At 56.3% G+C, this 15,864-nt stretch overlaps 2 protein-coding genes and 1 long non-coding RNA gene across 7 annotated transcripts in view; 2 read left to right on the top strand and 1 right to left on the bottom strand.

The window, feature by feature from the left end:
* The first annotated feature begins 5,619 nt into the window (after window positions 1-5,619).
* Window positions 5,620-15,323, top strand: UCK1 (uridine-cytidine kinase 1). 4 transcript variants are annotated; one of them, XR_004031458.1, is made up of 9 exons: window positions 5,623-6,472; window positions 6,961-7,120; window positions 8,101-8,197; window positions 8,420-8,562; window positions 8,652-8,746; window positions 11,677-11,725; window positions 12,436-12,883; window positions 14,534-14,614; window positions 15,240-15,323. XR_004031458.1 is itself a non-coding variant. In XM_030818067.1 (7 exons), exons 1-7 carry the CDS (start codon window positions 6,365-6,367, stop codon window positions 12,615-12,617), a joined length of 834 nt encoding a protein of 277 aa, XP_030673927.1. In that variant the 5' UTR covers window positions 5,623-6,364; the 3' UTR covers window positions 12,618-13,815. The 4 variants fall into 4 exon arrangements, 3 of the variants coding, with proteins under 3 accessions (XP_030673928.1, XP_030673927.1, XP_012364444.2); XM_030818067.1 differs by lacking the exons at window positions 14,534-14,614; window positions 15,240-15,323 and having other exon boundaries at window positions 12,436-13,815; XM_012508990.2 differs by lacking the exons at window positions 14,534-14,614; window positions 15,240-15,323 and having other exon boundaries at window positions 6,304-6,445; window positions 12,436-13,815.
* Window positions 13,820-15,864, bottom strand: part of POMT1 (protein O-mannosyltransferase 1) — a 21,865-nt gene continuing 19,820 nt past the window's right edge. Inside the window, exons 19-20 of one of the 2 annotated variants that reach the window (XM_003276776.4) lie at window positions 15,412-15,589; window positions 13,820-14,704 (exon numbers count right to left, since the gene is read on the bottom strand). In XM_003276776.4, the coding sequence (XP_003276824.2) occupies window positions 14,530-14,704; window positions 15,412-15,589 (353 nt within the window). In that variant the 3' untranslated portion in view covers window positions 13,820-14,529. Of the gene's footprint in view, window positions 15,590-15,864 lie in introns of both variants that reach the window. The other variant, XM_030818065.1, reaches the window with a different exon arrangement.
* The window catches only part of LOC115836392, a 5,811-nt gene continuing 5,328 nt past the window's right edge, over window positions 15,382-15,864 (top strand). Inside the window, exon 1 of the long non-coding RNA XR_004031459.1 lies at window positions 15,382-15,468. This is a non-coding gene — a long non-coding RNA (uncharacterized LOC115836392). The remainder of the gene's footprint in view (window positions 15,469-15,864) is intronic.

Here is a 15,864-nt window from a genome sequence, read left to right as displayed (position 1 = left end):
AATACAAAAATTAGCCAGGCATGGTAGAGCACACCTGTAATCCCAGCTACTTGGGAGGCTGGGGCAGAAGAATCGCTTGAACCCGGGAGGCGGAGGTTGCAGTGAGCTGAGATTGCACCACTGCACTCCAGCCTTGGTGACAGAGTGACACTCCATCTCGAAAAAAAAAAAAAAAGAAAAAAGAAAAAAAAGAAAAGACAGGGTCTCACTATCTTGCCCAGGCTGGTCTTGAACTCTGGGCCTCAAGCAATCCTCCCACCTCGGCCTCCCAAAGTGCTGGGATCACAGATATGCGCCACCATGCCTGGTCTGAACCATTTTTATGTCAATTTGTTAGCTTAGAGTTTCTGTCCCATGTGGATGGCCCAGGCGTAGCACAGGCCCCTGGTTCCACATTCTTAGATATGACTCCGTTTACCCAGAGTTCGAGTGCTGCACTGGTTTCTCTAGTTTCACAAAAGGACAGCTCCTCTCGGGCTCCAGCTGTCTGCAGAGGGCCAGCTCCAGAACCTCTTGCTGTGTGTGAAGCTGTGGCTTTGACTCCCACCCCTAAGACATACCTGGTCCTGGACCCTTTATGGGCAACTTAGCTTCAAACCACTGGCTATGGGACCTTCTTCATTCCAAGAGCCTGGCTGTCATGTTTCCCCATCTTGTCTTTGAACAGGGAGATGGTGCACTTCTGTGTGTGTGTATGTGTGAATATGTGCGTTGGCTTCCTACACCCGCTGGCTCAGCCAACTTGACTGAAGTCTCTTGCAGCTGCAAGCCTTGGGCAAGCCATATAAGCTCTCTGTTCCTCAATTTACCCATCAGGAAAATGGGATCACAATGGTACCCATATCACAGGGTGGTTGTGAGGCTTTAATGCCATTTAAGATATGCAACCGGCCAGGCGTGGTGGCTCACGCCTGTAATCCCAGCACTCTGGGAAGCCGAGGTGGGCGGATCACCTGAGCTCAGGAGTTTGAGACCAGCCTGGCCAACATGGTGAAACCCCGTCTCTACTAAAAATACAATATTAGCCGGGCGTGGTGGCAGGCGCCTGTAATCCCAGCTATTCAGGAGGCTGAGGCAGGAGAATCACTTGAACCCGGGAGGTGGAGGTTGCAGTGAGCCAAGATCACACCACTGCACTCCAGCCTGGGAGACAAAGTGAGATTCCGTCTCAAACAACAACAACAACAACAAAAAACCCACCACCAAACCTTGTTTAACCTCTCGTTCCATTATCTAGAACAGCCATGTCAGACCAGAAGGGCACACCCCAGAACTCAAAACCATGCTTTTTCCTGGGTGAGGAGTAAGGGGTGGTTCTAGTTTTGGTTGTGTGTTTGTGTGTATACATTTTCTGCAATCAACAGGAGTCACTTTTATGATTACAGGGAAAAGGGCAATCAATACTTAAAACGGCGGGCACCTGCTTAACTCTTTAAGCGCTGAGAGCCAGCTAGTGTTCAGTAAAAGCTTCAGGACGTGCTTGGCATGAGCTGACATTTTTGAAGGGGTTAGGATGGCTTGAAGGAGGAGGGAGGAAGGCAGCCATGGAGAGCGGTGCGTGTGTTTGAGGGGGCAGGGGGAGCAGTTTTAGATTCACAGAAAAATTGAGCAGAAGGTGCAGAGATTTCCTATATACTCCCCACTCTCCCACATGGACAGCCTCCCCGATTTTCAACACCCCACACCAGAGTGCAAGTAAGAGAGCGAATCCACAGAGCAGACAGTGGTCACTCTTAGGGGTACTGCCTCGCCTGGCTCTGGGAAACCCAAACTCCGAGGGCTCCAAGCCTCCACTCAACTCTCCACCTACCCCACCCCCCAATTCAGCAACAACACTTTTTTTTTGAGACGGAGTTTCGCTCTTGTTGCCCAGGCTGCAGTACAATGGCACGATCTCTGGCTCACCGCAACCTCCGCCTCCTGGGTTCAAGCAATTCTCCTGCCTCAGCCTCCTGAGCAGCTGGGATTACAGGCATGTGCCACCACACCCGGCTAATTTCGTATTTTTAGTAGAGACAGGGTTTCTCCATGTTGGTCAGGGTGGTCTCGAACTCCCAACCTCTGGTGATCCACCTGCCTCGGCCTCCCAAAGTGCTGGGATTACAGGTGTGAGCCACCGTGCCCGGCTTTTTTTTTTTTTTTTTTTTTTTTTTTTGGAGACAGGGTCTGGCTGTGTTACCCAGGCTAGAGTGCAGTGGCGCAATTTCTGCTCACTGCAACCTCTGCCCCCTAAGCTCAAGCAATCCTCCCACCTCAGCCTCCCCAGTAGCTAGGACCACAGGCCACCACACTCAGCTAGTTTTTAATTTTTTTTTTTTCAGACAGAGTCTCGCTCTGTCGCTGAGGCTGGAGTGCGGTGGTGTGATCTCAGCTCACTGCAACCTCGACCTCCTGGGTTCAAGTGATTCTCCTGCCTCAGCCTCCTGAGTAGCTGTGATTACAGGCGCATGCCACCATGCCCGGCTATTTTTTTTTTTTTTTTCACAGAGTCTCACTCTGTCACTGGGCTGGAGTGCAGTGGTGCCAATCTTGACTCACTGCAACCTCTGCCTCCCAAGTTCAAGTTATTCTCCTGCCTCAGCCTCCTGAGCAGCTGGGATTGCAGGCGCCCACCACTGCACCCAGCTAATTTTTTGTATTTTTAGTAGAGACGGGGTTTCACTATGTTGGCCAGGCTGGTCTTGAACTCCTGACCTCGTGATTCGCCCACCTCGGCCTCCCAAAGTGCTGGGATTACAGGCGTGAGCCACCGCGCCCGGCCAATTTTTGTATTTTTAGTAGAGATAGAGTTTCACCATGTTGGCCAGGCTGGTCTCAAACTCCTGACCTCAGGTGATCTTCCCGCTTCAGCCTCCCAAAGTGTTGGGGTTACAGGCATGAGTCACTGCGCCTGGCCTAATTTTTAAATTTTTTACAGAGATAGAGTCTTGCTATATTTCCCAGGCTGATCTCGAACTCCTGAGCTCAAGCGATTCTTCCGCCTCGGCCTCCCAAAGTGCTGGGATCACAGGTATGAGCCACTGTGCCCACTAACACCACATTTCTTGTGCACAGCAGAGACTTCGCTATGTGGGCAGCCACAGCCCTGCCCTCTTGGCACTTTGAGGCTCAGGGCAGCTGTCAAGCAGGCGACTGCAGAACCATCTGCTGTACTGCCTCTGTGTTAGTAGCTTCCCAGGGGAGCCAGGGCCATTGGGAACGAAGAAGTTGGCCTGGCTCATCCAGGGACAGCTGGGAGCTTCACTGGGGAACTGGTGTGGGGAAGAGTCAGTGACAGGGTTGGGATGGGAGGGTCCCTGCAGACAGGCAGGCGTCCTGACCAGGGCTGGGTGGGCCTGAGGAGGCAAGCGCAGGCTGGGAGGCAGGAGCAGCCCTGAAGACTCCTTGGTCCTGTTGTCTCCATCTCCGTGACCCCTAGTGTGTCTTGTGCAGGGCCAGGCCTCTGCACATGTCCATAAAGATAAAACCACCCCTCCAGCGCACCAGGAATTCCTTCCATCCACTCAGGTTTTTGTTTTTGGTTTTTTTTTTTTTTTTTTTTTTTTTTCTGAAACAAAGTCTCGCTCTGCCGCCCAGGCTGGAGTGCAGTGGCACAATCTCGGCTCCCTACAACCTCTGCCTCTCGGATTCAAGTGATTCTCCTGCCTCAGCCTCCCAAGTTAACTGGGACTACAGGCACGTGCCACCACACCTGGCTAATTTTTTGTATTTTTAGTAGAGATGGGGTTTCACCGTGGTAGCCAGGATGGTCTTCATCTCTTGACCTCGTGATCCACCCGCCTTGGCTTCCCAAAGTGTTGGGATTACAGGTGTGAGCCACCACACCCAGCCTCACTCATGCTTCTTTTTTTTTTTTTAAACCGAGTCTTGCTCTATTGCCCAGGCCGGAGTGCAATGGCGCGATCTTGCCTCACTGCAACCTCTGCCTCCCGGGTTCAAGCAATTCTCCTGCCTCAGCCTCCTGAGTAACTAGGATTACAGGCACGCACCACCACATCCGGCTAATTTTTGTATTTTTAGTAGAGATAGGGGTTTCACCATGTTGGCCAGGCTGGTCTCGAACTCCTGACCTCAAGGGATCTGCCCGCCTCGGCCTCCCAAAGTGCTGGGATTACAGGCATGAGCCACTGCACCCGGCTGATTCACGCTTCTTTAAGGACACTCTTCGGCCGGGCGCAGCGGCTCACACCTGTAATCCCAGCACTTTGGGAGGCCAAGGCGGGTGAATAGGAGTTCGAGAGCAGCCTGGGCAACATGGCGAAACCCTGTCTCTATACTAAAAATACAAAAATTAATCGGGCCTGGTGACAGGCGCCTGTAGTCCCAGCTACTCAGGGAGGCTGAGGCAGGACAATTGCTTGAACCCAGGAGGCGGAGGTTGCGGTAAGCCAAGATTATGCCACTGCACTCTGGCCTGGGCGACAGAGCAAGATTCTGTCTCAAAACAAACAAAAAAACCCATAAAAGTCACTCTTCTTCACAATATGGGGAGGTGGGGACCAGCTAGAGGTTTGGGGCTGGCCCTCTGCTTGGTGGTGGTTGGGATGGTCCCATAGGGGAGCCACTGTGGCCCAGAGGCCTGAGCCGTGTGGGCCCGGGCCTTATTTCCTGGACTGTGGGCTTCCTGGGTGCTGGGCCTGCTCCCAGGGAGTGGCTCCTCCCCGAACCGTCCCTTTGCCTTGGGAGTGGAACCACGCAATAGCCTGACTGGCCCTGGCAGCCCATGCCTTGTGGCCAGTCACCAGAGAGGGCACATGAGACCCAGGCCAGGGGTATCAGGGACAGCCCCTGTTCAGACTCTGCTAGTTTCCCCGCCTTTCACTACGTGACTGGACCACAGGGGAAGAAATGGCAAGAAACTGTGTCTAACTCTCCCTTGATACAAATTCAAAGCTGGCTTGGGGGATGGCCACCTTTGGGGCACACACCTGGACAGATCTAAGCCAGCAGCGTGGCTGTTTGCTGGGCACTGTTCTGTGCCTGGGGCTTAATTTACAGTAGTACGGCTGAATGACCACGAGGAGAGGCAAAGCCATCGCAAGACTGATCGCATTTCCTGAGAGAAGGGGCAACCGTGCCATGCAGGACCTGTAGAGAACCCCAGGTTTGGTCAGGAGGCAGAAGCAGGGGCGAGGGGAGAGCCCAGACCTGAGGCTTTCTTGGGGTTTCCATGGGAAAGGCGTGGCAGGGCAGGGAAAGAGTTTAAAATTGGCTAGTTTGAGTAATTCTAGCAGGCTCTGGGCTGCAGAGTGGCCTCCCGTCACCTGATACCTGGCCCTGGGTGATTTGGGGCAGGGAGAATCTTGTCTTACAGGGCGAGAATTAGATAAGGAGGTGGCTGGGGCTGTAGACTTGGGGTTGTCTGTTTTATCTGTTTTTTGTTTTTTTTTTTTTGAGACAGAGTCTCACTGTTTCCCCCAGGCTGGAGTGCAGTGGCCCGATCTTGGCTCACTGCAACCTCCGCCTCCCAGGTTCAAGCGATTCTCCTGCCTCAGCCTCCCTAGTAGCTGGGACTACAGGCGCGTGCCACCACGCCCAGCTGATTTTTTGTATTTTTAGTAGAGACAGGGTTTCATCGTGTTAGCCAGGATGGTCTCAATCTCCTGACCTCGTGATCCACCCGCCTCAGCCTCCCAAAGTGCTGGGATTACAGGCGTGAGCCACTGCGCCCGGCTGGAAATCCACAATTTCAATGGATCAGAATTTGCCTGTAACTTTCTCTGTGCCAGGCACGGAGCGGGGCGGGGGGTGGGGCGGCAGGGGTGGAACCCGGCACACGGGCCTCTGCCTCCTTGGCGCGCTGTAGGCGCGAGGCTAAAGTCGTCAGGCAACAGCCCCCGCCACGTTCCAGGGCGCCCCGACGGCTCCAGCAGCGGGTGGGGTGGGAGGCGTCCGGACAGTCCGGAGGCCCCGATGGCCAAGAGGAGCCTGGGCTGGAGGGGGCCAGGCCCGGGGGCGGGCCCGGGACTGGGGCAGAGGCAGCGCGAGGCAGAGACAAGCACTCGGACGAAGGCGCAGCCCCAGCCCCGGGGTGCGGAATGGGCACCTTCCGGGCCACTTGAGTCTGATACCTTGCAGCCGGCTCGAAGGCGGGGCGCAGCAGTCCCTGCCAGCCAGCTTTCGGCGCGACGGCACGCGGGCGCCCCGGGTGTGCGGGCTTCAGGCCCTGCACTCTCACGCATGCGCGGACCCCAGGCGTGGACTACAACTCCCGGGGTTCCCCACGCGCCTCCCGGAAGTGATAGCCCGGGTCGCCTCCGACCTCGGCGCTGGGCTGGCGCGTCGGGCCTGGGGAAGGGGCTGGCGCGTCGGGCTTGGGGGAGGGGCGGGCGCGGGGACCCGATGCGCGGAAGCGGAGGCCTAGATGGCTTCGGCGGGAGGCGAAGACTGCGAGAGCCCCGCGCCGGAGGCCGACCGTCCGCACCAGCGGCCCTTCCTGATAGGGGTGAGCGGCGGCACTGCCAGCGGGAAGGTAAGGGGCCGGGCGGGCCGGAGTCTCGCCTCTCGCTGGTGCCTACGGGCAGCCCGGTCCGGGAGGACCGGGAGGAGACCACAGCCCCGGCCGAGGGGCCCCCCTCCCAGGCCCGGTCCGGGAGGACCGAGAGGAGACCACAGCCCCGGCCGAGGGGCCCCCTCCCAGGCAGGGGCAGGGCGCGGGAGCGAAGGGGCTGCGGGCCGCGATGTGCCGGGGCGGGCTGGGGCGGGCGACGGGTTGGGGCGCTGGGCCTCGGGGCTCCCCCACAACCTCTCCGCCGGCCGGGTCCCTCGGAGCCCCAAGTCCGTGCTAACCCCGTTGGGCCCCCGCGGCCCTCCCGCTGAGACCATCCACACCTGTTGGTGTCCTCCCGCCTTCCCAGCATCCCCTCTAGGGGGCGGGTGGGTCCGTGTCTCCAGAAGCCGGCCCCGTGCCTGTCACAGGACGAGCGGTTCCAGGCAGGAATCCCGCTTCTGTGTCTCCAGTCGACCGTGTGTGAGAAGATCATGGAGTTGCTGGGACAGAACGAGGTGGAGCAGCGGCAGCGGAAGGTGGTCATCCTGAGCCAGGACAGGTTCTACAAGGTCCTGACGGCAGAGCAGAAGGCCAAGGCCTTAAAAGGACAGTACAATTTTGACCACCCAGGTAAATCGAGAGCCCAACGGTGTGGGGAGGGCAGACCCCATTCTGGGCGGCCGCTAACCAGCTGCGCTTGGGCCCAGGGTTGGATGGATGCAGACCCTCTTGGGCTGTTCCCCCCAACTCGTCATGCAGCCTGCAGTGGAGTTGGCTGCACAGTGAAGTCAGGGGAACTTTGCCAAGTTCTCTGGGCCCTGGGTGTGCCCCCAGGAGGGTGGTTGGAGCCAGTCAGGAAGCCTGTTGCACTGTGGGGAGCCCTGCCTTGCCCTGCCCTGCCACAACTGTGATCCTGGAGAAATCCTCCCATCTTCCCTTCCCACGTTGGTGCCTTTAGGGCCCTCCACACACATCTCTGCCCACTGTGGCCCTTCATTTCCCTCCCCTGCTTTGGGGCAAAGTCCTCAGAGAGGCCAGTGTGGGAGGCGGTGGGTAAACTAGTGCTGGTGGCCTGCAGCTCCGGGCCAGGTAAACGGGCAGATGCGGCAGGGAGACACTTGCCACTACTAGAAGATTCCACCCTGGCTGGCTGGCATGGTCAACCTTTTCCCAAGGACTTGTGGGAAGAAGGCCTGCAAAGCTGCAGTTAACTAACTAACTAACCAGTTAGTCCCAGAAAGAGACTGTTAGTTAGCAGTTAACTAACTAACTAGTTAGTCCCAGAAAGAGAGAGAAGCAGAGGCCCAGCCTACCCACCTCCCAGGAAGAGCTGATCAGAAAACCCCTGTGTTCTGGCATCCCAGTGGCACAGAGCTTGGGCAGTGGCACAGCCTGAGAACAGCAAGGACAGGGTCATCCTGTAGTCTGCAGGGCTGCAGAGGGCGCTGTTGCTACCAAACATACACTGTACGGCAGTGTCCTAGTCTACCTGTGCTAGGGTCCTCAGTGTCCCCAGCACCCAGCTGTGCTGACCCCAGAGCAGAGACGGTTCCCTGCTGTCCGCTGCACGAGGGCATCCGCCTGTCTTGCCTTTGTCTCCAACCCTGCAGATGCCTTTGATAATGATTTGATGCACAGGACTCTGAAGAACATTGTGGAGGGCAAAACTGTGGAGGTGCCGACCTATGATTTTGTGACGCACTCAAGGTAAGCAGCTGGTTCTAGGGAGGGCCAAGGAGAGGGGCCAGCTAGGACATCCCCTCTGGGGCTCACACAGACCTGCCTGGTGGCAGGCCTCGCCCCAGTTGGTTTGTGTGGGTCCCCCACCCCCTCCCCCAGAGTCAGTGTCCCTGGAACGGAAGCTGACTGTGTATGTGGCCCGGAGACCCCGTGTCTGCAGCAGAGCCCCTTTCCCCGTGCCCCCCTCAGGTTACCAGACACCACGGTGGTCTACCCTGCGGACGTGGTTCTGTTTGAGGGCATCTTGGTGTTCTACAGCCAGGAGATCCGGGACATGTTCCACCTGCGCCTCTTCGTGGACACCGACTCCGACGTCAGGCTGTCTCGAAGAGGTAAGGCGGCTGCCGGCCTCCCTGCCTGCCTGGCCGAGGCTGGCAGCAGGTCCTGAGGTCTGATGCGCGCCTGCCTCTTGCCGCCGCAGTTCTCCGGGACGTGCGCCGAGGGAGGGACCTGGAGCAGATTCTGACGCAGTACACCACCTTCGTGAAGCCGGCCTTCGAGGAGTTCTGCCTGCCGGTACCTGCGCTCGCTGTCCTTTCACAAGGACACGTGGGACCCACTACTGTGAGAGGGCTGAGTGCTGGGTGACAGTGATCTGACTGAAAAAAGGGAGAAGAATTTGGCTCATTATGGCCACATACCCTGGGAGTAGTTCTTAGCTCTAAAAACATTCTCTGTGCCTGCTCCTCCCTTTGCCTAAAAAAGCCCCGTATCTCCCCCACATCCACACTGGCCGCTTCCTCCCTGCCTCAGGCCCTTGCCCAGCGTCCCCGTTCAACACTGAAAACCCTCTGCACCCAGCGCCAGCCTCTCTGCCTGCTTCCTTTTTCCGGGGCACTTATCATCATCTGACACATCCTGGGTGCTTATTCCCCGCAGAGTGGGGAACCCCAGGAGCAATTTAGTCTGTTCACTGCTAAGACTGGGATCTGGCCCTGAGAAGGTGCTTCAGAGCTGCTCTTCCACGGTCTGTGTCCCCAGGCTGCTCCGGGCCAGTGCTCTGAAATCTTGGAGCGAGTGCTGTGCCCCGATCCCAGCTGGCTCGCAGAGAGCGGGAACTCCCCACTGCGCACCCACCTGTCTTTTCTCCATTTCTCCATCTTGTGTTTCTGGCTTGATGGGACTTGTGGCTCTACTTACATTGGAGTGTTTTGCACAGGAACATTTTGCCTGTTAAGGTAAAAATGCAGCACAAAGGAACTGAAGCCAAGGTTCCTGCCTTTGATAACGTAGGACAATAAGTTCTATCTGCTGCTTTTTTTTTTTTTTTTTGGAAATAGAGTCTCTTTTTGTTGTCTAGGCTGGAGTGCAATGGCGTGATCTTGGCTCACCCCAAACTCCACCTCCCAAGTTTAAGCAATTCTCCTGTCTCACCCTTCCGAGTAGCTGGGATTACAGGCATACACCACCACACCCAGCTAATTTTTGTATTTTTAGTGGAGATGGGGTTTTGCCATGTTGCCCAGGCTGGTCTCGAACTCCTGGCCTCAAGTGACCCACCCACTTCGGCCTCCCAAAATCCTGGGATTGAGCCACTGTGCCTGGCCTTTTTTTAAATTTGATTTTTAATGAGGCAGAGTCTCGTTCTGTTGCCCAGGCTGGAGTACAGTAGTGCAATCACAGCTCACTGCAGCCTTGACCTCCTAAGCTCAAGTGATCCTTCCACCTCAGCAACCCGAGTAGCTGGGCCCACAGGCATGCACCACCATGCTCGGTTAATTTTTAAATTTTTTGTAGAGATGGGATCTCCCTATGTTGCCCAGGCTGGTCTCCATCTCCTGGGATCTAGTGGTCCTCCCACCTCAGCTTCCCAAAGTGCTGAGATTACAGGTGTGAGCCACGATGCCTGGCCTATCTGCCGCTATATAAAGAAATTTCTAAAATAAAATTTTAAAAGTAAAGTAAACTTGTTTTAGTCTCTCATTCACAGAAAGATATTTGGCAAAAAGTAGGTGATTTGCAGTAAAACTCTGGATATCAAATCTGACTCAGCGACCTGAATAGAGGAAGTGCTGTCACCTGCTATGTCCTGGGCCCAAGCCCCAGAGATGTTTTTGGTTTGTTTGTTTGCTTGCTAGTTGTTTGAGACAGGGTCTCCCTCTGCCACCCAGGCCCAAGTGCAGTGGTGAGATCTTATTTCACTGCAGCCTCCACCTTCCACTCTCAAGTGATCCTCCCACCTCAGGCTCCTGTGTAGCCAGAGACTACAGGCACGCACCACCACGCCTGGCTAATTTTTCCTCTTTTTTTTTTTTTTTTTTTTTTTTTTTGCAGAGACGGGGTTTTGCCATGTTGGCTGGGCTGGTCTCAAGCTCCTGGCCTCAAGCAGTCCACCCACCTCAGCCTCCCAAAGTGCTGGGATCACCGGCGTGAGCCACCGCACCCGGTCCCAGCCCCACCCAGAGCCGTTCTTGAGCCTCCTTTTCCTTCACCTTCATGTTGAGTGGCTTGTGCAGTCCTCTGCCTGGACCCCGTAGGTATTTCCCAACTGTATTCAGGCCCATCCTTGCTGGCAGTTAAGACCCCTGTCAGCTCTCCTGGACTCCTCCAGCTCGTCAGACGATCAGACCAGAATGGAAAGCAGCCCTTGCCCTTGCGCTCATGCTTTCATGAGATGGGGCTCCACCAACTGCAGATACAGCTGTCCCCAGGACTCGGTCCCTGTCTGCCTCTTGCAGCTCGTCTCTTCTGCCACCTCCTTGACCCAAATCCACATGCCAGCAGCACCCGCCCTTCCAAGTTCTGTCCTTCGGCCCAGACCCTGCCCTCCCTCTTGCCTCAGCTTTGTCTGATTCAGGCGTGTTCTCCAGGCCGCTCCCCCTTCCCTAAAGCCACCCCCCCCGACCCCCACCATCTGGCTGCGGGCCCTCCCCAGCAGCCCTGCATTTCCTGATATATCTCCATCCTTGTCCTTCCTCAGCAGCAGAGCTTCTGACAGGGAATGAGAGCGTTGAACCAGTGAGTGGTTGGATGAGGGAGTAAGGTACCATCGGCGTCTCTGCCTGCAGTAATTATGCATGGCGGCAGCCGTCCTATTGCTGTGCCAGGGTATTTGCAGAAGCTTCATAATTCCAGAGGAACAATGTCACACTTTGTAGAAGTGCCACACTTAGCTTGGCCCAGTGAATTGAGTCGTTAGTGTAGCCAGCTGTCTCCTGTAATGGAGTGGGAACACTGGAAGGGGGCTGTCTCCTGTGATGGAATGGGGACACTGAAAGAGGCACTTTCTTTTGGCTGCCTCAGCTCCACTTTCTGCCTCACTTCTTGGATCATGGCCTCTCACACCTGGCTGGCTGATGACTGAGTCTGTGTCCCCCATTTGCCGATGACACCAGCACCTCAGCACCCCAGGGCTGCCCCTCCTGCTGTCGCATCTGTTTCTGAGCATCTTAAAATCACCTTTGAAGGAAAAGTCCTCACAGGAATCCCCCCCTTGTGCCTTACAGACAAAGAAGTATGCCGACGTGATCATCCCGCGAGGAGTGGACAATATGGGTAAGAAGCTGGCCTGCTGGGCTGTTCCCCCGCCCCTCCCAGAGCTTGAGGCAGGGACAGTTCCACCAGCGTGCAGTTACTGAGCACTCCCCTGCGCACGAGGCCTGCCAGTGTTAATCTGTGGCACAGGGTTAAAATATGCTTAAAAATATATGTAGCTGGGCGTGGTGGCTCACACCGGTAATCCTACCACTTTGGGAGGCTGAGGCAGGGGGATCACTGGAGCCCAGGAGTTCAACAGCCTGGGGAACATAGCAAAACCCCATCTCTACAAAAAATAAAATTATTTGAGCATGGTGGCATGCGCCTCTGGTCCCAGCCACTCGGGAGGCTGAGGTGGGAGGATTGCTTGAGCCTGGGTTGAGGCTGCTGTGAGCTGTGATTGGGCCACTGCACTCCAGCCTGGGCAGTAAAGTAAGAACCTGTTTCTTGAAACATATATATATATATATATATTCAAATCTGTTAGCAGAAAGTACTTTAAGCAGACTCTAACATAAATTCCTGGAAGACCAAGCTAAGAAGTCTTATTTTGCTGTGTCCTGATGCATGTTTCTGTCTGCTGAGATTTGACTCGATGCCCTGTGCACGCAGGCCTGTGCCTCAGGGCAGAGGTTGGGCACTCACTCCTGGCCAAGTGCTGGGGGGAGGGGCGGTCTCTACGGAGGGTGGACACGGCTAACCCGCTGTTTGTCTGTCTCTTGGCGCAGTTGCCATCAACCTGATCGTGCAGCACATCCAGGACATTCTGAATGGTGACATCTGCAAATGGCACCGAGGAGGGTCCAATGGGCGGAGCTACAAGCGGACCTTTTCTGAGCCAGGGGACCACCCTGGGATGCTGACCTCTGGCAAACGGTCACACTTGGAGTCCAGCAGCAGACCCCACTGAGGGGCTGCCGAGCTTCGGGGTAGGTCTCCCGCCCGGCATGTACCCACACCCACTGCTTCCTCTCAGCGCACCCAGGGGGGTGTTAGCAGCGAGTCCCTCCTCACTCAGGAGTGGAAACTCGGATGTGTCACTCAGACTCAACTTGCTGGGACACTGACAGGCGTTCCTGAGGTTTTCAGCCACTTCCTCAGGCTCATTGCGGTTTGAAGAGCTCTCTAGGTCACTGAGAAATGCCACAGAATGTGCAGGACGCCTGGGAGGCTTCTGTGAGGAACGTGAGGCACATTATTGGGGAAATTGAGGAGACAGCCTGGACACTGTGGCTGGCCTGATGTTTTCTTGACAGTGAACCCACAGGGGGGAGAGAGTTTTTTCCAATCTGATCTGGTTCTTACACACACACGTAACTCAAAAGTTTTGTGAACAAGTACTTTCCTTTTTTACATGTTACATGTCCTCATGTTTTCTGTTTTGTTCTGTTTCATAACACAAGGCTGGTTGTAGCCCACAAACCTAATTTCATGCCCCAGTGGTCCAGCGTGGCCTACACGGATATGGGGAGCCACTGAGGGATGTTTTCCCTCCTTGCTTGTGCCTTAAAGGCAGAGAAGCGAGGCAGATGCCCCGGGAGCACCCAGCATCACACCCAGGCTTGTGCGGGGCCGGGCTGGGAGCCCGTGCAGCAGGGCAGAAGGCAGCGGGGGCCAGGTCTGTCCCGGCTGAAAACCAGTGTCCACGCACAGTCCTGGGTGGGGTCGGGCCCTCACTGACCCTCACAGGAGCCCCCAAGGTGCTGTCTAGACAGGCTGTCCCACCCCAGGGTGGCTAGTGGCCATATGCAGGGAATGGTGCCTCTGGCTGTGGCACACACTAGATCACCCAGGTCCCAGCAGACATGGCAGGCCAAAGTCAGCGAGCCTCCTTTGTGCTATGTGGAGCTCAAGGCCTCACGTGTAAACACCCATGTCTGGGTTGCCTGGGGTGCTCCTCCCTCTCGCATGGTGGCTGTCTCTGGAAAGCATCTCTTGCCACTGCCACGGGTAGCCCCAGCCCCCGTCTGCCCAGGCTCACCCACAGTAGTGATGCAGACATGACGTGGGTGAAGGGGGCTGAGCCCTGTGGCTGGGTTCTGACAACTGTAACGGTTTTGTCGAGCTTAGGCCCCTTTGGAGGGAGAATCAATAAATAACACCAACTACAAATGCCAGTTCGTTCCTTTTTTAATTACATTTAAAAAGGCAAAGTAAAGGCATGGAGCTGTATGGATGACACACCTTGACCACTGACGAGGAAGAGTTCACTCAGCCACGTCTCAGTGGAGTCTCAGGGGAGGGTTTCCACACAGCACAGTGCTGAGGGCCTGTCTTGACGCTGTCATAGAGAATGACATGCAAGCCCCAGCCCGGCTCGTGGTTCAGGTGGCCCTCCAACACTGACCTGTCCCAGGACACCACCAGGCTCGCTGAGGACAGGGCTGGGACTTGGTCAGGTTGCTGGGTGTTCATGGAGGAGGATCGGGTCTGCCAGATCAAACTCCACCCTGCAGCGGTCAGCAAGGACCAGGGCCCGGTCTGCGGAGGCTGTCACCTGCTCCACTGCTGGCCCCGGGTTCCGGCTTTTCTTTGTCAATGACTCCTACGCTGGCCTCTGAAATACTCCCTGTGTCTTAGTTCAGGGGTGAAGACACGGAGGGAGTATCTTCATTGTCAAGAAAAAATTAACTTTCCAGAAAAGGAGGTGCTCATTGGAGAGCTTTTCCAAAACGAGACCCCCATGCGTTCCAGGAGAGGCCCTGCTGAGCCCAGCCTGTGTCCCCCCAGCGTGGGGCCCACCCTGCTCATTAAGTGCATTGACCAAGACCCTTCAACCTCGTCCCGACCCCAGCACGGGTGTTCTTTGCCACGCTCTTGTTCTAGTGTTTTCGGATCAAGATGTCCCAGCTGTCTTTCCAGCGAAGGGCCTTGAGTTCATGTGGCAAGAGCGACTTGTCCCCGTAGGTGAGTGGGCGCAGCGTGTTGGACACGTGGCATGCAGAGGAGTACCAGGCCACCACCAGGGCGCTGAAGACGCTCCTCTGGAGCTGGGACCTGCAGAGGTCAGAGCAGCATGGGGGAGGGTGGCTGACCACTGCAGCTTCCCTGCCCGGCACCCTCTTGGCATCTGCTGTCCACACGGTCACCCCCGAGGCCTGGGGTTCTGCCTTCAGGTTTGTGTGTCTTGTCTCCTGCCACCCATGACCATCTCCCACCTGGATGCACTGAGAGGGGCCCCCTGACGACTCCTCAGGCCTCCACAGTGGCTGGGCCACCTCCACACAGATGCCAGAGGACTGGTCCCAAATCCACGGTCCTCCCTTGTGTGGCTTCCTGAGACTGGGAGGCCCTCGCCCTCTGCTCCAACCTCCAAACACACTCTGGTTTAGAAGCTTTCTTGGGTTCTCTCCGCCACACCACACAACCTGACCATAACCAGCTGCTGTTTCTGACACCCCGAGGCTCCCGGGCCTTGCTCCCCGCTCCCGAATCCTCCAGGCCACCCACATCTCTTCATCCCTTACCCGTCTCCCCACCCACTCCACTTTCATCTCTGTCAGCTGTGACTTCTCCCTCTGGGTTCCTGCAGTGCCTCATCTGGGCGTCTCTTTAGAACCTCACCCATTCCCCGGAGGGGCCAAGAGGATGTCAGTGTAACGTGAAATGGGTGAGGTTGGCTGCACCCCATGTGTTTGCTGCACATGGGCTTCCCAGCAGAGGGCTGCTGCCTGGTCCAGCCACTGTCTCCACAGCCCCCGTACCTGCACAGGTGGTCGCTGATGTGCTGCAGGACCGCAGGGAGCAGAAGGATTTGGAAGGTGAGTGCAGGCAGGTAGTGGTAGAGGAAGAGTGTCTTCTCCATCAGGAAGAACGGGAGGTAGTTCACGGCCCAGCCACCCGCACACAGCGCCCCAGCCAGCACCCAGCGCAGCCAGGCATCTAGAGGAAAGGGTTCAAGCTACACCGACTGCTGCTCCCACAGGCCGGATTTTCTCTCTCTCTCTCGCTTTTTGAGAGAGACAGGGGTCCTACTATGCTGTCCAGGCTGGTTTTGAACTCCTGGCCTCAGGTGACTCCCTCATTTTGGCCTCCCAAAGTGCTGGGATTACAAGTGTGAGCCACCGCGCCCAGCCTGGCTGCCTGTGTTATCCAGCCATTTCCAGCGCATATGGGCAACATGGGACCAAGGGGGCAATTCCTGCCCAATACACTGC

Source organism: Nomascus leucogenys, chromosome 8 (genome assembly GCF_006542625.1).
Source record: "Nomascus leucogenys isolate Asia chromosome 8, Asia_NLE_v1, whole genome shotgun sequence".
Taxonomy (NCBI): Eukaryota; Metazoa; Chordata; class Mammalia; order Primates; family Hylobatidae; genus Nomascus; species Nomascus leucogenys.
Note: the sequence above shows the minus strand (reverse complement) of the source record. Positions and strands in the feature narration are given on the sequence as shown.

Bases quoted from the DNA above. Each gene is read 5' to 3' on its own strand.
- UCK1 (XM_030818067.1), top strand. From the start codon at position 6,365: ATGGCTTCGGCGGGAGGCGAAGACTGCGAGAGCCCCGCGCCGGAGGCC. The intron at 8,198-8,419 runs GTAAGCAGCTGG...TGCCCCCCTCAG, and splicing joins GATTTTGTGACGCACTCAAG to GTTACCAGACACCACGGTGG. The intron at 8,563-8,651 runs GTAAGGCGGCTG...TTGCCGCCGCAG, and splicing joins CGTCAGGCTGTCTCGAAGAG to TTCTCCGGGACGTGCGCCGA.